The sequence below is a fragment of the Pholis gunnellus genome, assembly GCF_910591455.1.
Source record: "Pholis gunnellus genome assembly, chromosome: 13".
Taxonomy (NCBI): Eukaryota; Metazoa; Chordata; class Actinopteri; order Perciformes; family Pholidae; genus Pholis; species Pholis gunnellus.
Genome location: NC_136540.1, coordinates 3,576,859 through 3,598,427, shown reverse-complemented (window position 1 = coordinate 3,598,427; position 21,569 = coordinate 3,576,859). Strand labels below are relative to the sequence as shown.

The 21,569-nt window shown below is 47.1% G+C and overlaps 1 protein-coding gene across 1 annotated transcript in view; it reads right to left on the bottom strand.

Moving 5' to 3' along the window:
• LOC306705260 (polypeptide N-acetylgalactosaminyltransferase 10-like) overlaps positions 1-21,294 on the bottom strand; it is a 66,461-nt gene extending 45,167 nt beyond the window's left edge. The window contains exon 1 of the mRNA XM_079171966.1: positions 20,990-21,294. Coding sequence (XP_079028092.1) covers positions 20,990-21,151 — 162 coding nt within the window. The 5' untranslated portion in view covers positions 21,152-21,294. The remainder of the gene's footprint in view (positions 1-20,989) is intronic.
• Between the last annotated feature and the right edge of the window lie 275 nt (positions 21,295-21,569).

The window sequence follows — 21,569 nt, the reverse complement described above, 5'->3', positions numbered from 1 at the left end:
GCATACAAAAGGCAGAGGCAGTTTCTTCTTCCAGTCATTCTACACACCGAGCGACTTTCAGTGACTCGGCATCGTGAATTACGGGATCACAGCACAATGGAGGAATAATTAGCTTGATGGGAGGAGGCAATTAGTGAAACACTTAAATACAACTGGCACCACTGACTGCATGAAATATTGTGAATTATTAATCAGACTGCTGGCTTAGAGGAATGTGACACTGAATAACAAACTGTACACGTACACACACACACACACACACACACACACACACACACACACACACACACACACACACACACACACACACACACACACACACACACACACACACACACACACGTGGTTGGAGGACTCTTGGTGGGTCTGGGATCGTCTCGTGCTTCCATCCCTTTGTGGATCGAGTTTTAGACCCCCGACAGTGAAGACTTTGGTGGATGAGGAAATCTTGGCTTGGTTTTAAGGTTAAGGTTTGAGTTAAAGTCGGAGTCCATTATCAGGATTTAATGGACGGTAGGGAGGCCATTAAATCACAATTATGGACACCTCGAGCAAGGGCATTCTACCGCTTATACCAGTCACTTTCCAAAGAAATGGACACAAAATAAGACCGTTCATTTGTAATCAACAAGGCAGCAACCTCCTCATTCTGAAGAGAGGAGCAAATGCAGAAGCGCCTTAAACTTGCATTCTTCTTAATGGCCAGTAGGGGGCAACAATGATGAGGAAATGACTTCTCTCTTGATTTATTACCTTCGTAATAAACAAGAGTGATGAACATGAGTTTATGGTCTCAATCTCTAGTTTCAAGTCTTCTTCAATACAGCATGATGTTCATTTAGTACATGATGGTCCATTTAGAGTCAAACAGACCATAAAGCAGGGGATGCTTTAGGGGCGGGGCTACACAGTGATTGACAGGTCGCTACCGGAGCGTTGTCCGGTCTTTCGTCTCAGCACTTTAACTATTTCTCAGTGTGTTTTCATATCATGAAAGTAAATTGTAACCCTTTTTTGGCCGCCTAAATACGTCTCGTCAGCATTCGGTTGTCCTTAGCTCCGCCCTCGAAGACGTCGACAGCCAAAATGGCTCGAGGTTTATTTCTCACATACAGCGGTTTGTATAGACGGACCGGATTGGCTTGAATATTTTAGCCATCTGAATTCGACCTCAGTAAACATACTTTATCGATAAACGTTCTTTTTTTGGTATTCTCATTCTCTATGAACAAAAGCCGTTTTCATGCCCAGGTAAAAGCTGACAGGGAGACCCTTGAACAATGTTCCAGCCTGAATGTATTAACCTATTATTCTCAGCTGAGACACAGAGATGGAGGCAGATATAAAAATGTATTCCGCACTCCCTGCTCCCCTTCTCCCTCCTCTTCTTCTCCTCACCTCTCTCCTCCTCTTTCCGTCACAGGCAGATGCCCTCGGTGTGTCATACAAGGACCTGACAAGCAGCAAGAGTCCATCTGTGCAAATTTATACTAAAAAAGAAGCGAGATTGTGCCGCCCCATTTCCTCCCGATTACAATTTCCGCGCACGTCTTCCATGATATTCCTCTGGGGCTTTTTCCTTTCTTGCTGCTCAACAAGACCTTGAAAAACAAGACAAGGAGAGAGGGAAACTTTCCAGCTAATGTGTGCACATGTTTAGTTTTGTGGAAGCAGAACGGGGGCGGGCACTGAACCTAAAGCAAGTTATTCAGACTGACAGTCAAAGAGGATGAGCATGAAAGAGACAGAGGAAATCTTGAGGAACAGATGGAGGATGCTATCGCTTTGTGTGTAATAACAGTGGGGTAAGACAAGTAAGAGCCACCTGACTTAACTGAACTAATTGTGAATGCACTCCGGCTGAAAGACTGAACTAAAGGCTCAAAATGAACTCAATTAAGCAGAGAGAAGCTGCTCTTTAGTTATTCATTGAAATAAAGCTCGTGGGAATGCCATTTAGTGTTGCAGGTGTTTTTAAACAAACTAAAGAACTAGACAAATTGAAATATTGACCGGCTGATGAAGCTACAGAGTTAGAGGATGGCTGAAGTTATTACAAACCACCCTGAAGGGGAAATGAATCACCACATCTGTACCAAACGTGGTCTGTGCCAAGTAGCAGTGAATTATAATAACTGTCCCTCCAAAAGTGATGAACCGACCAATCGTCAGACGGATGGTGCCACCCCCAGCGTGGCTACAACAGCCCGAGGCTCATCTTATTCTATTATATCAGACAAAGACTTAGCCGCTCTGTGAGGCTGCATTTAGACACAGTGATGCTTTGAGCGACATGCTAACGCCAGCATGCTGCCATGCTCCTAATGACAGCGCTAACATGCTGATGTTCAGCAGGTATCACGTTTACCGTGCTCACCGGGACGTTTACTAACCAGCACTAAAGACAAAACCACCGGCCGAGGCCGGTTGGGAACGTCATCGGTTCTGCGAGTATGGAGTCATTCTGGACTCACGGCGGCATCAGATTAAAAGTCAGCGGATTAAGATTCATCCCGAGGTCACGGTTGCGTGTAAGCAGCGATCCCTCCAGCAGAGACACTCAGTCAGTACCGAGGTGACGGGCCGACCGACAGATATTGCCGTCCATGAGAGTCGTACCTCTGCTGTAGAGAGCAGTCTTGGATAATAACAACCAGATGGTCTGAAATGAAGCAGCCCAAGGCAGACGTTTCGTTACAAGCCATAAAACGCCTGCGAGGGGGCAAAAAGCACCAACGAGAGCTCCGACTAAATATTCAGATTTGTTTTGCTGCTCAGTAAAATACCCACATCAAAGTGGACACAAGGGGGAGGGAGCAGCGGATCCACAGGACGGCGTGTTGTTCAGCTTTCTAAATGTATCGTGATGTGTGAAGAAATGTTGAAGAATTAGGGATGTTAATAGTGAAATGTTTGATTAACCGTTAAATCAATATATATATAAACACTCCACAGGGTTACTTTAATTGTGTTAAATGAGTGCAATGCAGTAAAAGGATTAGAACCCGGTGCATCTCAGCCAGCTGGTACTCCGGCCCAGAGGAGGCATCGACACGGAGCTGGAAACGAGTCGGTACCAAACAGAATCCTCCGTTTCTGGGCTGTACGGCGGAGCGCCGCCTTCCTCTCCTCCTGCTAATCACCATCATCAGAGGGCCGAGGCTCCACGCAGCCACAAACTCATTTCACTCTGGGCACTTTTCCGCTCTATTAATATTCGAGACACAGCGCACAAACACACTGATAGGACGAGGAAAAAACCACACATGGCTCTGCCTTCGCCATCCGGCGCGCTCTCATTAACTGGCGGGCCCACCGGAAAAATGTCTCGCAAATGACACTGCAAAAAAAAAACAGAAATGCTATGTTAGCGTAACAAACACTCTTCAGGAGCAGCGAGAGGAAGATGTGGGCAGAGCCGAGAGGACGGGGACGTAACTCGTGTCACCTTGCAGTGCAAAGCCTCGTTAAATTTAATGAAGCCTTTTAGTGGTCTGTTTAACTCATGACAAGGGGGCCACATGTCAGTCAGTGTTTGCACACGGATCCACAAAAGACAGACCGAGGGTTCCGTTAACAAATGTGCGGCTGCATGTACAGACACACTAATCTACCGAGAGCGAGGGAATCGGAGGCGTCGAAATTCAGGAGCGGCCTCCTTCAAACAGGGACACATCACGTGGCGATGAACCCACGTTAGAGTTTGGTCGGTCCCCTGTGTTGCTGTAAAAGATTAAAGCGGTTTTGGGCTTTCTGCTAACTGCCGTCGGTGATTATGACACGTTCTGGCGACTTAAAAAAGAATTGCCTAGATCAGCATTATGTTGCAACTTGTGTTGCATCAGCAATAAGCAATATGACAAGGAGATTAAGATAATGATTGTTTATGAACGGAGCTGCTTCTACTGTCTGACGGGTCTTGCGCAACTTACTGGCGAGGTTGAGTGCGCGGCTGATTGAGAAAGAGAGAGACTGTGTGTGTGTGTGTGTGTAGTTAGCAGTAAGGTTGAAGCTGTGAACGTAGCAGTGCAGTGTGTGCGCACTTTATGTGTCGGTGAATAAATGCTACATCTGAACGGGATTAGCCCCGATGTTAGTGACAACTTGGGCCCAAGCTCACTTAAGGTGGACTGACCTTTAAGGTGGACAAGATATTCCTATTAAGAGTTACAGTCCGGTCCGGTCCAGTGTTTGGCTCAACATAAAAACCAGTCTGAATGTTTTTTTTTACACCGGTCCAACCTCAGTGCAGTCTCTCATGGAAGACATTACTTCCTGTTACTCACATACAGAAATAGCTCAGTCGAGAATGAGCAAAGAGAACCGAGAGAGAAGTTCAAACCCACGGCTCGACTCAAAACAGCCGACCAATCACAGCATGAAGAGGGTGATCGTCGCTCAGACGGTTACAGGGATGTCAGACCGGTGTGACCGTGGGGGTGAGGTGTTACATAGTTGTATACTAGCCAATCAGAAACAAGTATTTTCCGTGGCCTTGGTATGACGTGAATCGATGTACCAGTAAACATCTCAACGTCTACACCGGATCACTAAAATGTCATTTCTTGGTCACGCCCTAAATGTTAAGCGTTAAGGCTCCAAGAGTGAATGAAACCATTTGAACGCAACAACAAGCAACCGTTGCGTAAGAAGATCAGGGTATAGTCGAGGACTCAGAGCATATACTGATAAAGTCTTCTGAATTCTGACAACAGAAAGCAGCATTTGCACTACGACACAGTCGGCCTTCAAACGTGGAATACACCTGAATTAGGACATTGTGTGTGTGTGTGTGTGTGTGTGTGTGTGTGTGTGTGTGTGTGTGTGTGTGTGGGGGGGGGGGGGGGGGGGGGGGGGGGGGGGCTGAGACACTGGTCCACCACTTTCCTCCCATGGTGACCTCGATGGAGGGATTTGCAGATTATGAAGAGCCTCTCTGAAACGCTGGCTGCCTAACCTCATTTCCATGCTGCTGTGGTCTTCTGTTAATCTGCCCAACAGCAGATTACGTGTGCTGTTCGGTCAGATAGGTTGGGGATTGGTGCTGCTGCTGTGGGTTTAGGCTCTCGGGCAGCTGTTGAGGGGCATCGCGCGTTAATACAGCACAGACGGGGGGGGGGAGTTGCTTCCTCCATTTGGCACGCTTTCTTTGATTCTAAGCTAAAGAACATCTAGTCCACCTTAATTTCACTGCCCCGCTCCGTCTGTCGAGCCACCGACGTCTTCTCTCATTAAAGTGGAAAAATGTGTGTTCTGTAATCTATGTTAATAGATGCCGTCCGGCTAAAGAGATGAAACAGAACAGCGTCCCTGGCTTTGCTTTAGCTGCATTCAGGCCCGCTGCACTGTAAGGTCACGAGGCCACCTCGGGGCAAAAATCATGTGCAAGTACGAGCCGGCTGCCAGAATTTTGTCAGAGCGGCGTTGCTGTTATAAAGGTACAGTGCCCGGGTAATGTTGCTGTCACCCATGAATGATCACCTTAAAGTTGCTGGTGAAAGGAAGGAGGAAAATAAGAGCTTTTGCAGAGTAATACAAGAGTTTTTTTTTCCTCTCTTCTCTAGTTTACAATTTCATTTCCTTGCCCGCTGCCTGTCACCTTCAGCGTTTAGGCTTGAATGAAGCCCCGGGGTGTGGAGCAGACGCCCGCATCAGGTGCCGACTGTGGTCTCTCCTTATTGCTTCTGCCACAAAATGTCTTCCTTCATTTTCCTCGTCGGTTTTACGTCAACGGCCTGCTTCTTGCAGCGACCCTAGAACTTCTGTTGCTCGCAGACTTTTTAATGCACATAACTTCTGCTGAGTTTGGTTTTAGGTTATAGACGGAGAGCAGAACAACATCCCACTTCCATTGCATGCATGCTCTCCAGGTAGGGCAAAGACAAGACCACGGAGAACAGATGGCCTTTTAACGTCCCCCATCACTTGCATAGAGTGGGAAGCATGTATGAGGAAGTGATCTCCTGAACAGGAGGGATGACTACAGAAAGGGAAAAACCTGTTCGACGCTTAGCTGTAGCTGCTTGAATTTCATGCAAAGCTGCACTTTCATGCAAACAAAATGAAGATAAACCCATGTTCTTCCGGGCTGCCTTTAGCGTGGTGGAAGATGTGGTATATAACCAGCGGAGCAGTGTGTCCGATAAGAACAGAGCTGCCCACTCGTTCTCAGAGGAGGACCACAATACTCCCCCTCCTTCTGAGAGTCGACACGACGCTCGGAGTGACAAGAGCAAGCTTTTCCTGTTCTTTTGTCTTTCACTTCCTGTTTTGTCAGATCACAGGCGGCTCCGCCTCAACCCACAATTACCACCTCACCTCACCTCACGCTCCTCCTCCTCCTCCTCCTCCTCCTCCTCCTCCTCCTCCTCCTCCTCCTCCTCCTCCTCCTCCTCCTCCTCCTCCTCCTCCTCCACGGAGGAGTCAACTTGCCCCGGCCTTCCTTGCTCGTCACACAGAAACATAAACTGAAGCAAACAATCCTCCACCACGACGCCGGTCACAGACCCAACAAGCTGCTGGTCCCACTGGAAAACTAGGATGAATGACGGCGTAGCGTCCACAGTGCATCTTTCACACAGCAGTGCAATGCATCATTCCCCAAAATGTGGACTTTTCTCTGATACCTCTACCTCTACATCTCCAGCAAAGAAAGCAGGCCAAGGAACACATTTATTTTCAGATAAACACCAGTCCGGGTGTGATCATTCAGACGGTAGAGAACCAGCAGACACACAAGAGAAAAAAGTAAATACGCAGCAAAGTCAAACGGGCAAATGAAAGGAAAAGAAAAAGAAGAGTCTTCTGCTCCTTGGCTGATGAGGTTGAGGATCTCCAGGCGGAGATCGAGGCGCCAAGACCTTCCCGGAAGAGGGGCCCAGCGGGGCCCCCGCCGTACAGGAGTCATTACCCACCGCTCTGCTGCGACCGCAGAGGGCTGGACAAAGGACAAAGGCTGCTCCTCTGCCTTCTGCAGGCACACAACTGAGCTTAATTCTTGGGACGCTCGACACAGACACAACTAAATGCTGGCAGTTTCTGAGACTTCCATGTTGTGTGAACAAGTTTCACCCAATGGCGGGATGTTTATTCTGCAGGAAAACAGCGAGTTGGTGTTCATCTCGATGCAAACAACAGCACTTCACCTCCTCACCACACAGTTTTAAAGCATTGTGCATTAATAAAGAGGACAAACAATAATCTACTTCCTACATGCCGTACAAGAGGCATACGGAACGTGGACAGATGTGCGGCACACCGTTCAGCGTTACACCGTGACGTTTCACTTCAGAAATTACATTTTAAAAGGAGGCCCTGTGTGATGGATGGGTAAAGGGGCTTCAGTGGTAATTTACAGCTGCGTTACCGATGCCATGATCACAGCTTCTACTGGCTTCCGTCCAAACCCATCAGAGCGAAGTGCTGTTCAAAATAAGCTCCGTATTATCATGTCTGAGGGAGAGGAAGCAGGGAGGTACTGTACGGCGGCCATTAAGTGCTGCCGGCGGACGCCAAACCCTCTCTAATGTCACCGTGGTCTCTGGAGCTAAACGCTTCGGGTCAATGTCGGGTCGAGGCACAGAAACGATGTGACCTGCAGCAGAAGCTTCCTGGAGCATCGTGAGTAACGCCTCCAGGGACGCCGCTCGGTAACGACTGCCCTCGTGAAGAGGTCAGCAAAGGGAGGCAAACACTGTAAGTAGAACATTTCATCCACCTGTTCATCGGGATTTTGTGTAATGTCTAGTGAAGGGAAAAAAGAGGAAACCTCAGAGGAATCGCAACAGCGGACCCTTCTTCCCGAACAGACAAACAACAGGGCTCGACACTAAGGGTTGCCAGGTTGTATATATATTATATATTATATGGGAGAGTTGGTATGTGAGAGCGGATTCAGCTGTCTAAGCAAGACGGATTGGAGGTCATCTCAGAGAGTAGAGATGATGGACAGTGTTGTTGATGCTGGTGTCACTTGAGAGGACCCACAATCCAAGGCGTCAACGCTGACGGGCCAATGGATCCGTGGTGCGAGTCAGCACAAAAAAGGTCCAGAAACACATCATCTGAAGGGACAGAACGGATGAACAAGCACTCGGTGAGTATATCTGCGGAGAACATGGCAACAGATGCACCGCTGCAGGAACGGAGGGTTCAAATTCTGTTCATCAGATAACACAAAAACTACGAGGAGTTACTGTAATAAATAAAGCTTCTATCTTACATTCTCATTTTAAAGCTGACATATAACTATAATATCTTTATGAGATACTAATCCTTGCTGATGTTTGCTTTTATTAATTAAATGTCTTTTGAATTTGTGTGTTGAGGTGAGATACGTCCTATAAGCCCCGGCAGGTTTACAACTCGCTTCTTTTTCCTTTTGTTGTTGTGTTTCTGCTGTTCAAAATCAATCTCAACACGTCTCGATTACTCCAAATATAAAAGGGACTAAAAACAGCAATCATATTTTCTGTTTCAGCAACCAAAAGATCGCAGGCCAAGCACACACTTTATTTGGCGTTGAGCCCCGGACACAAGATATCTTTCACCAATTTAAGATAATTCACAAGCAGTAAATCGAAGAAGTTGACTGATCGATGCAGAAAATCATTGTCTTGCAGCGTATAGCCAAAGAACAATGTGAAAGCACTTGGCCGGTCACTTATTCTGCTGTTATACGAACACCATTTTCCCAGTTAACCCCGTCATCTGCTCTGTGTTTCCCCCTCCCTCCCCCCTCCTCCCCCCGGCTTCCTCTCAGAACTCAGAGCCTCGTCTCATCCCGTCGCTGCAGCGTGGGAGGCCGGGCGCCGCCGCCGAGGGGACGGAGGACAGATGTGGCTTACATAAAGATCAGCGGAATCAGTGATCACAGTGGCCCTAAACCTACCAGCATCCCTTCCATACGTCTCCCTGCGGCCGCCTTGTCGTGCTGCGCCAAGCCGTACTGTGCCGCGGAGAGCTGGAGAGCCAGAAGGCCCGCCGCTACTTTCCCACCGTTGGTTTCGAGGGGGGGGGGGGGGGGGGTGAATCAATGAGCTCAGCGGGGAGAGCTTTTACAGCTCCACTGGAAGGCAATTATCAACATTCGTCAGCGAGGAGACAATCGGGCCACGGGATGATAGCTCGGGGGTTCGGCTGACAGCGGTCCAATACGAGAGAGCATTGTGTGAAGCAAAGTGGGCAGAGAAACTGTCAGAAAGACCCCCATTCAGCGGCTGATTCATAACAATGCAATAACACACCGTAAATCCACCGACGTGCTTCAGCCCGACTGCCTCCCATCACCGCTGGGTGCAGGAGATTAATGACCAGCGCAGGTTTTAAAACCGAGCAGCGAGGAAAAGCCAACAACAGAAGCAGACATGACTCGAGGAGCTGCGTTTAAAGAGCCACGTAGATTGTTTTTCATTCGTCTGTGTGCGATTTTTCTGCTGCTACGCATGTCCGGGGTTTGGTGGTCATTTAATAAATAAACATTAGAGCCGGCTACTCCATGCTTTTATTGTCCCCTTATCGATATAGAACGGGCTAATCTAAGCTCAGTGGTCAATGTAATAGCCTTCCAGAGCTTTCAGCCACACCTCACAGGCTTCACTCAGCAAGCGCCTCTTATGCCTTTAGGTTTTTAATAGAACTGGGAGACGTCTCATTGGTAGCAATCTGCTTTCGTCCTTATTTTCACATATTTTATAGACTCAATAATGAACCAGACACATGTCCACAGACAGAAGACAATCTAAAGACACTGCTGTGTGTTTTATTGGAACTACTTTTCACACCAGCCCATAGTTTTTTGGAAAGTCGTGCTCCTCTTGAGGTTTTTGTTAAGTTGTTTTTTATACGTTTTGATTTAGACAAATGAAATGCCATTGGCCTCCATTATATTGGGGTGGTACAGATGCTTCAGAGGCTGTACCATCGAGGCTCGTGCAAATAAATCTGCATGTCTATGTACCTCTAGCTTTCGTAATCCGAAAGAACTGCCGCTTGAAGAAACACGGTCAGGCATTTACTGCAATCAGTTAGTAAGTCGATAAAAAACACAATCACAGGGCAGCGTCTGTACTCCAGAGATTTGAGGAACAATTAACATTTTGAAAAGGTTGAACAGAATCCGGTTCCCATTACCTCCAAAAACGTTTGGTTTGTCCAAGAAGGCCCCGCCAGCAGTTTACAGCAGAAATGAGACTGTAGAACGGAGAACGGAGCGATAGCAGCAGCTCAAAAGCTCAAATATTCACCACACCCACATGTGAAAACACTCACTGACCCTCTTTGACCCTCTTCCCAAAAGGGAAAAGACTCCACATGAATGGGCCCCTTTCACTCTGTCGAAATCTAATCTTTGAACTCTTTTTGGAAGTTTGAACTGCTGCTCGTACAATTAGAAGCATGTTGACACTGGTGACATCTCCAGTCTCTTCATTGGCAGCGCGGTTGCATCTTAGAGCGGCTAAGTCTGCGAGTTATTTCCCCCCCCTCACCGTGACGTGTTCGTCAGGAGCTTAATTTATGCGTCTGTCTCATGTCGCGAGTTGAAAGCAACTACTGCAAAAATCACATTTACACAAGCGGCGATGCAAGTGAGTCACCAATTAGCCGCGTGTGTCACATTTCCTAGAAGGCCGACATCCAGCACTTCTATAGAAATGAGTTCTTACGGTTAAATACGGCTTTGATGGCTGTTTAAAGATAGCAGAAAGGTCGCTGCCTGCACCGTTTGAGCGCAATACGCAAACACTGCACATGATGCAATGTGGGGACGGGAAAAGGTTTTAAAAAGGTGACGATATATTTGATTAACATTTCATACAACAGCTTCACAAATGGACATGGAATTGGATCGGACTCAACAGAACACTCCAGTGTTCACTGCAGGTCTACTGCAAGTTGTTTCTGTTACTACGTCCACCATTTGTGCTCCACATCAGCACCGTTCTTCCAAGTAACTTTGGTTCATTTCTTGAATACGTCTTAACAAACGCAACAACACCACGGCTTAAAATCTCCTCCACGGTATATTTCAAAGCTCAGGCGGTAATGGCGGCAACAGCATCCCAAAGTCAATGTTAACCATCAGTTATCTTTTTACTTTCTTATTGTCGTCTATAGTGGTTATTTGCTGACAACACGCAATTCAAATGAATAGGAAATAAATTATTGTAACTTGATTTAAATACTTGATTTGATAAAAAGAAAAATGGTGGCATCAGTAGTTTTACTTCTGTATCATAAGCTGCGTAGAGCTGGTGCTAGGAAGTGAAACAGGTCATAATATAGCAATAAAATAAAATTAGTCCCGCACGCTACAAAAAAAGTTAAGAAATGACAGTTGAGCTGAGGTTTAAAAAAAAGGACATAATTAAAACACAGCGTACAATATACGATAGCTTACTATCCAATAAATAAAGAAACACGAAGAGGTCAAATACTCTGCAGAGGAAGAAAGAGACCTTTAGTAAAGCCACTAATACACGAGCTAACTTTAGTCCATGCTAATATTAACCACTGCACCACCCCACACATTGTCAATCCGAGCTCCCGGGACCGTATCCGGCACGGCCACGCATGAACAAACGCTCCTCTCTTTGTTCAAGTGTTCCTGGATCCACAGTCCGCCCTGCTCTGGACTTGCTGACTCGGAAAAAAGCAATCAAGGAGCAATTCAATCTAATAACATCAGAGAGCACAGCCGACGTACAACTGATAGCAGTATTGATAGCATCAGGAGATTGAATGTCCAGAGCTGGCAGCGGGCAGGGATGACTTTTGTTCAAGGAGGAGGAGGAGGAGGAGGAGGAGGAGGAGGAGGAGGAGGAGGAGGAGGAGGAGGAGAAAGTAGCCAATTGTAAACACAACACCGTGTTCTTTATTGCTTAATTGAGGCCTAGATTTTGAAGTTACAGTGCGCACCAAACAAAAGGAAACTGTAAAAATCCATCCAATGTCGTCAGCAAACTAGCAGCAGAGCGACAGCCGTGTTGACATCAAACTACACGGTTACATCAGTTACCACCTTAAAAAGAATCCCAGCATTCATAGCTTCTTTCATTTACCTCCTCCTCCCCCCACACAGCCTGCCTTTCCACGCATCGTTCTCCACCCTAATCAATGCCAATGGAAGTGCTTTACAAGACGAGGGGGGGAGAACATTTTCCTTGAATATGATCCAAGATGAAGACAGGTGGGAGGGGGGGGTGGGGGGGTTTCTATATGGTGCGTCTGAAATGATCAAAGCCCTATAAATACTAACAGTGACATCACCTGCTGTTGCTGCGAGTAGCTCGGCGAGGAGGGCCGCGGTCTAGCGGAGCAAAAAATGCAGCAATTTCTTTTCCGGAGACAGCGCGTCAATCTTCAAACAGCTGTTCCAAAAGTGCCGCTCTGGCTGCGGTCTTTATTGCCAAAAGAGTGCTTTGAGACTCGGAAACGAGCTCAGACCTCGCTCCCCAAAAGCTCCCTCTGAACCCTGGGAAACATCTACTGCGCCAACATCTGTCAAAATGAAGCGGGGCGGCAGTGGCCTGATGATGGGAGACGTTAAGAAGAAAAGAATATGTACGGATGGACAAATCAATGTTTATGATGCTGCTTCATTTATCAGTTTATTGCTACTAATTGAGCGCCTACAATGCATCTTTCAGTGAGAGCAATATTTTGATATTGACTATTATTTCACACAATGGCTCATTGAAGTTATATGGCAGATATTCAGCTCGCTGATGATCAACTTTTCCTCCATTTAGTTTGAAGTACTTTTATGAAGCGGCAGTCTGTCTCACGAGAGCACCGAGACAAGTGAAGCTGGTTCTGTCCAGGAAGGAACAGGAAACCGTGAACGTCTGTCGTCACAGCAAATCATCTGTTGGGTGTTTAATGCTCGATTGTGCTTTAGAACAAAACCGGCATAGAAATCTATATAAAAACACAACTCTCCCATTCACAGCACCTCTGCTGTCTGATCTCTCTCTCTGTCTTTTAAATACGAGCCAGAGGAAAGCCTAACTTCACTTTGAATGTGAGCAAACAAAGAGAAATGCCTTCCCCCTCGTCTGAACTCGATGCTTCGGTACTTCCTTGTCCTCAAAAAGGTTCCTGCAGTCCAAAACGGGCTCTTGAGTCGCGTGGAGATGTGCTGCATCGGCATGTTTTTTTGAGGTCCGGTTCGCAATGAAAACCATCCTGTTTTGCATCTGCTGTGTTTCTACTTTGCATGTGTAAATGGGGACCAATACTAGAGTTGTTCCTGGAGCTCTGCTGCTATATTCAGCTCCTGATTTATTATGTTTTTAATAAAAACAACGGAAATAACGCTGAACGCCAATCACAAGTTATTGGATTCCAAAGTGGTGCGTCCAACGCGCTTCGTCTGTCTGACAGACGGTAATAAAAACCTGCACATTTGGAGTATTTTTACCAAATAAATGAAAAGGTTTAAGCCCTTATGAAGGAGTTTCAATAACTGAAGGAAGAGGACGAGGCTTTAATAAACCTCATAAAGGGTTAAACAGACCATGGAATGCTTTGAACCTGATGGAGAAAAACCAGATCTCTCGTTCACACGGACCGGTCTGATTCAGGTTCCCGCCCCAAAGAAGAGAAAAACCACGTTACTGAAGAGCGTGTGAACACACCACAGTGGTCAGAGGCTGTTATGAGACACGGCTGAGCGAGAAGAAGCAGCAACAACCTGCCTCGGGTCAAACGGTTCCGACGCTCATACTGCTCCTCCTTTCCCATGATGCTTTGCTGATTTCTGTGCCATGACTGCGGTCGCTCGATGTGGAAAACATGCTGCTTTGTCTTCTGCACACACACACACACAGACACAGAGAGAGCTTTTATCTCATATGCACAAAGCTCACAGCGGACTGCCTTTAAATGCCACGGACTCCAAGAGTACGACCTACAGAAACACACACACACACACACACACACACACGGCATCAAAGCGTAGTGCTGGGAGAAGAGAAACAGAATCATCTCTCTCAGAAAATAAACTACACCGCTGCGTCTCCCTTCAGCTCCTCACAGATCAGGTGCTTTGGTCAAGTACGCCCAGAGTTACTCAGCGAGGAAAAAAGCACAAAAAAAACCCACATTCATCCCAGCACAACAATGAGATAACTGAACACAACAACCCGAGGTGAGGAAGAGTCGAGGTCCATTTATCAGCCAACGGTGAGACAGAAATATATCCCGTGACTAACGGTAATAATACCAGCGGTTAACCGGAGGTGACCTTTAATTCCAACTTCATCGAGATTACCAGCGGCTGATAATGAGCGGCACAAGGGTCGGTGTTCATATCTGCGACGCGCGGAGTTATTTAGTGAGCAGGAGGAGTTCCACAACCTGGATGAAACGTGTCAGAGACAGCCTGCTGATTTACTCCGTACCTGAGACACAAAGTTCACAAGTTCTTCGACGATGAGTCATCCTGTTAAATAATCGCAATGTCAACATAGGTCAAATTTATCGTGGTTATGATTTTTTGCCATAAACAAGAAGCCCGAGCTCGGACCACCCGACGCACCAAACCGACGGGGAAAAAAAAAATGAATTCCTCAGAAGAGATAGTTGACCTATATCTGAAGGGACACTACAGTGATTCAAAAAGCACGGCATGCAACCGAACCCCTCCATGTCCACATCTCTCAAACCCCAACGTTTGTAATATATGCGTTCTGTTAGACTTGAACAGTAGTTTCAAGCCAAACCGGAGCTCGCCCTGATGACATCACCAGGGCGTCATCATGTGCGACTTCCGGGAGCGCCATTCAGAGACGTAGCGGTACATTTGGTGGAGGAACTGATGCTCAGAACATAAATATACAGCAGCATTGAATTCACAGCAGCTCCAGCACACAACTTCACATTGACTCAAGTGTGCAGTGCTGAACCATGCACATGCAGCAGCTGTGCAGAGGTTTCACATGTTGTGCACACACACACACACACAGGTTAAACGTGGAGCCCAGAACCGGTGGCATCTGACCCAAGGTCAGCGTGACTGTGAAGCATCTTATGCATCTCATTCACTCCGAGGCGCCCGGCCTGTGAAGCACATCCTGGGATTAATTTAATCATCGGAGCATTAAAAAAAGAATGAAGCAGCTCCATGACCCACGTGGCTGTAATTAAAAGCCTGACTCGTCGCTCCGTATCCGCGGGCTGTCTGCTGCACCTGTCCCTTATTTGGCTGCCTCGCGCTGATCTGGGGCAGCCGATCGCTGACAGGAATACAGAGCAGCTCCTGCACGCGCTCAGTGTGCGCCGCAGCCAGCGGCACAGTCAACGTCTTGCCTTGTGCGAGGAACCTGGGGAGGAAATGCTCCCCCAACAAAGTCAGCCTGAGAACAGACGACTCTTTTTACCCTGCTCACTCTCTGCCTCTTTCTCCGGAGGTGTTTCACCACACACACACACACACACACACACACACACACACACACACACACACACACACACACACACACACACACACACACACACACACACACACACACACACACACACACACACACACACACACACACACACACACACAGCTCTCTCAGCTCTCTTGAGTGATAAAGTGCAACGACTTAAGTCTGCAGCGAGTAACTCCACTTGTCTTTGCAAATGACTTTCATCCCTCAGTGTCCCCCCCGTTTCCAGAGGCTTAAACACGTTAAAAAGATAAAAATCTCATTTCCCGGCCTCGGGAGAGGAGACTGCGTCAGGTAGCGACGCTAACAGCTCGTCAGCGCTCCCGTCCTCTCTCTCTCTAAATGATCTCGCTGTGACAAGAGCTCATCTCTCAACACACCTGAGCACGTCTCTGACAATGTCGTCCTATTCCACGTTACTCATCGGGATGGGACGGACACGTCGCGCTAGAATGTGAAAACTTGTGATTCTGCCGATTAAAAAGAAAGCAGTGCATTCATTCGTCTTCCAAATCGGTTTAAGTTCACGTTGTTATTACCAAAACAAAGCCAACCAAGCAATGTGGCGTGGTGGTGCACGGGAACCCTTTACTGATATTTGCAAACCAACATATGAGCGGTTATAAACTAGAATTATCCTGTTTAAATATGGAGAGAATCAAATATCCCCCAATATCCTCTCGTAGACAGCGATCCTCTCTCAGGTTTAACACCCTGACCGACAAAACTGAGACATCGTTTAATAAAAAAAAGACAACAACACAGCACTGTGCGGCGTAATACACTGTAATGAACTCTCAGCCGCCACCGCTAACCACGTTAAATTGTCTTAATCCCGCTCTCAAAGCCTCTCTAATTGCTCGCGACCTCACAGGAATTCATGGCGTTGATGCAATTCACCATCTAATATGTGGAAATTCACTGCCGACCGAATTCATTCCCAATTCCCACAAAACAGATGTGCCTTGAGGAGAGCTCTGTGTTTTTTGTAAATCCACTGAATTCCACTTTTGTCTCCGTGCACTCTGGAGCTTCCTGTATAGGTGCCGCATCGAAGCTTCTCAAATCACTGCCTGCTATCGGCACGAAGCATCCGTCCCTCCTCTCCCACGTGATGTCAATAGAGCAGAGAGCAGAGATCTATTCACGTCTTTAATCTGGAATGTTTTCTTCAGACGGGGGGAGCTTCGGGTCGAGCAGCATCAGAACGTGACTTATTTAGAGGACTTCGTTCGTCTGGGTTGGCTCCGTTCCTGGGATTCAGTTTGAAACACGTCCAACTCGCTCCCTCCAAAGATGTAATCGCACAGCAGAATAAAGGAGAAACTATGTTTAATTTGCTGCATAATGAACATTAACGTGACATAACTATCTACAGGTTGTTCCTCCTCATTTGCTGCTGAGAAAATATTAGATGTTCTTATTATACCGATGAAGGCTACGAGGCAAATTATTCCATGAACCCGATCTCTTCGGGGTCCAATTGTGTCTGAGCGCGCTCGCAGCCTAATCAAAGCCAGCATGTGTTGTTCCGAAAGGTTTTGAAATAGATAAAAAAAACAGTAAATGAATAAAGCATCAAGGCTTTGTTTATTTTTCCTCAAAAAAGGGACAAATGTCAGGCTTTCAATGTTTTTTGGAGTCCCCCCCCCGAGGACAGGGGGTCAAACAAATATCTGATTAGCATTGTGACTGTGGGGTAGGAATACATCACAAGCACACAGCCTGGGAATTCTACACCACACTGGAGCACCGGGGGTGTTTATGAAACAAAAACATAAAAAGAGTCATCGTTTCCCTCTCAAGCTGCGGTTCAACAACCTGTAACTATGAGACATGAAGAGACGGTCTCACTGTTCACCTTGTCCTCAGACGTGCTACGCAGACGTCCTTGTTTACTTTGAGCTCTGCTCATTAATAAAACCAGACTGTTGCTGACCGACCTTCTACCGGCTCCAACAGCAGCACAGGGTATAGAAGCGTGTGTGTGTGTGTGTGTGTGTGTGTGTGTGTGAGAGAGTACTGTACGTACGCGTGTCAGAGGGGGAAAAGGCACAAGGTCCTGCCGTGATGAATGAACAGTAATGCAGCCTACAGTGTGTGTGGCTCATAAATGCAGCCTCCGGTGTACAGAAGCCTCGTCTTGATTCTCATTTCTCCGTGACAGGGCCGTGAATCTCAGCCAACTTTCCTTTCAAGAGCGCCGCTTTATCTCCTGGACTTTTATCAGAGCCGATTGCATCCAGTTAGCCATGAACATTCCACCAACAGTTTTCCACAGAAATGGATGCTGACGCAGAAATATCTCGTCCTCGAGTGGGACCAGCCCGCCTCCAACGGTTCAGACCAGGTTGAGCTCGACTGTTTTGACTAAATTCCTTCACTCCGACCATCATAGTGTGAAATAGAGTCACACTGATAATCCCCGAGAATGCAAACATTGAGAACCACAAATCTGTGTTGAAAGAGCTGGTAGCGTTAGCAGCACCGGAGCTAACCGCTAACGCGTGGAGGTTGCGTTCGGTTACATTGTTTGTTTACAATCTTTTATTTCCTATTCATATGAACTCTGTGTTCTTATACAAATAACCACGATAAATGAATGTAGAAGGAGAACATTTAATATTGACGAACACCGTTTTATTCGAACACAAATTTGATGAGTAATCATGTTAAATCGCTGCGATTGTCAATATTGACCAAAGTGATCATAGTTATGATTTTCTTTTCCCATAATCCCGCAGCCCTCCTGTCGACTTCTACGCAGTCTAAACATCCGGCCTATCCCATCATGGTGGACCACGTGTTTGAGTCGGTTAGCTGGGCAGCACAGCAAGCAGCTGGTCAGACTGTTGCGACCTGTTTTTAATTCTACGTCCTCTCTAACCTCCACTTAACCTGAGCAGACGGGAGGAAGCCGAGCCACCTCTGGCTTCAACAGGCGTCCCAGGCTGCTGCCTGCTAGAGCGGCAGGAAACACTCACTGATTACAGCTCACACGAGCTACCACGTCACTGTGTTGGGCGATGGTCCGAGAGGGTCAACCCCTCAGAGCTCTGATGTGATGCTTAGGTCTACATCTGAGGACGGACGTTTGTTAAAGCAAGTCGGGGGAAAGGAAAGCCCCGTAGACAAGTCCTGAACGTACGATAGAGACGCCGTGTACGTCTCTGGTAGAGATCAATCACACGGTAGCCCCGCCCCTAAAGCATCCCCTGCTTTATGGTCTGTTTGACTCTAAATGGACCATCATGTACTAAATGAACATCATGCTGTATTGAAGAAGACTTGAAACTAGAGATTGAGTCCATAAACTCATGTTTACAATGTTTACTGAGGTAATAAATCAAGAGAGAAGTAGAGTCATTTTCTCATAGACTTCTATACAACCAGAGGAGTCGCCCCCTGGTGGACACTAGAGAGAAGTAGAGTCATTTTCTCATAGACTTCTATACAACCAGAGGAGTCGCCCCCTGGTGGACACTAGAGAGAAGTAGAGTCATTTTCTCATAGACTTCTATAGGACCAGACTTCTTCGTGCACGGCAGTTCATTAGAATGAACGCAAGTTTAAGAAAGTAGAGAAAGAAATAGAAGTAATGATGGCTGTTTGACCGGTGAGTAGTCATTAGCAATTATCTTGAATTGAGACCAGCTGATGTGCTGTTTTTGGTTTAAATGCTCCTCTGTTACTGGACGGCGGTGGCCTCATCTATCAGCCCGTTGCGTCTCTGGAGGTCACAGCCGATACACAACGTAGGCGTCCTTTTTTTATCCCATTCAGCACTTTTCATTTTAAAATATCAAATATCAAACTTGAGCTGAGAAAGGCAATCCGTGTGCCGGCGTTATCATTCCCACCATTCGTGCTGCAAATTACCTTCAGCTGCTGATAACCAGCTTTTGTCAACATTTAGAGGAGGACTGTACCTGTTTACAGAGCTATTTGTTGTTCTGCTTGAATGCCTTCACTCGGTCCTTCTCACTGAATCTCTACAATCCTTCCAGTCGTGCACGTTTGCTGGATTTGGACAAACGCACACATACCGCCACTGAAAGCCTCCTTTCAGCGGATTTGCCTCATTTAAATGAGAGGAGCTGCCATTGTCTGCCACACAGGGTCCGGTTTGGTGAAGTTTTAGAATTCTTAAGTGGATCTAAACAGCTCACCCAGGTCCAGCCTGTGCCTCACCATTAATTCATCTTTTTCTTTTAGCTTTGATGATTCACTTCAAGCCACAGCATACAGTATGTTTTCCTTAACGAAAAACGAGAGAGGACGCGGAACCTTTAAAAAGCCAACGCACGTGAAGTCATTCCAAATCCTGCAAGACTTCTGCAGAAATATTCTGTCTCCTGTTCAGACAAAACGATTTCAAACCTCTTTTAAAACGTGCAACTTAAAATCACCTCAACCGAAGCAACAGGGCAACAGGAAGTGGAAAATAGGAATACAACATTATATATGAATATATGGTAAATAACATTTATATCGATGAATGAAGCTGAAACTAAAAGAAGCAGAAGCGTCCTACGGGATGAGCAACAAGATAAAACGCTTCGGCCTTCACTTCAGTTTAGTTGAAGGAATGAAATCTCAACTTGTGACACGATCTCAATGAAAGTCACGATCGTTCGTGGTGCAGCAGTTCTTGTTTCTGACTAGAGGAGTGTTTGAGGAGGTTTGACACGTCTTCAAGTGTCGCTAAACAACCGGACGTCTGTGTATTTGTGAGTAAATCGGCGGCTTACAGTAAGCTCACTGTGTGGGATTCACTGAAACACGATGAAAGAATCAATTAGTTCATCACATTATCCAAAAGTAAAAAGATAATTGTCGTAGTTTGCCGATTCCGGAATCTGAAATGTGAGGATTTGGTCGCGTATTAAATCACTGTAATTTCAAAATCGTTGAGTTTTGGTTGATTGTTGGTTGAACAAAGCAAAACAAGCAATTTGAAGACGTCAACTTTGGCCTTCTGGGAACTTAAGATGGGCATTATAAACTCAATAACTCATGAACACATGAATAGACAATGTAAGCAATCATTAGTTGCAGGCCTGACAATGATACACATGTCATATGTCAGAAAGAGGATTACATTGGGGGGTAAAATGTAGGGATTGGGGGGGGCACACTGCTACCAAATCTGAACGCACAACCATAACAAGACGCCTGTCGACCTTTGAACGCACCACCGCCTGCTTCACGTCCGTCCGTAGACAACTTCCTGACATCGGTGTTATTGTAACTTTACTGCGACGCCCAGCTCCGTGTTGGCTACGTGGCTCCCTGTAACTAATGACCTGCTAGGCTGGCACGGTTACTAAAATACACGGTCCATTTTGTAAATCACACACACACACACACACAGTATGGGAATGTTAAAGGCTGGTGGTGAATTGTTGAGGCGAAGCACAGAAGCACCGCAGCGGCCAAAAAACTCATTTGAACGATTTTTTTTTTCTGGCTCAAACCGACCAAAAATCGTAGCGCGTAGCCACCGCCGCCACGCTGGGGGGGGGGGGCACCCCACGGCACGAGCTCTTCCCTACCTGTATTATCGGGGGGATGACGCCCGGACCGTCCACCGCGTCGGGCGAGTTGTCGAACACTCGGTCCCGGTACAGAGACCACAGCCCGACGTTGGGGAGGAAAAGGAGAGCCGCTATGAGCAGCCCGGCGAACTGCAGCAGCCTCTTCTCCTTCCGCCTCATCTCTCTCTCCGGGAGGAAGAAAGCGCGAGTGAAGAAGAAGAAGCAGCGGCGGCGGCGGTGGGAAACCAAGCGAATGCCCCCCTGAATGCCCCACGCTTCTTCTCTTTTTTTTTTCTTCCCCCGAGCGGAGAGACAACTTTCACCGTGACTGTGTGTGTGTGTGTGGGGGGGGGGGGGGGGGGGGGGGGGGGGGGGGGGGGGGGGCGGACACCGGCGCTGTGACGCTCTAACGGGGGCGAGCTCCGCCGCTAGAGGGAGCGAACCGGCTGCGACCTTCGGCGAGAGCGTGGGAGAAGAGGCGGCGGTTTAGTTTCTTAAAAAAAGGAGTGCAACGTCTCGTGAACTCCGTTGAGTTGCTCATGCCACGCGCACTCTACAGTAGAGTGAATCATTAGCCAGAGGACAGTTGGTCTAAATC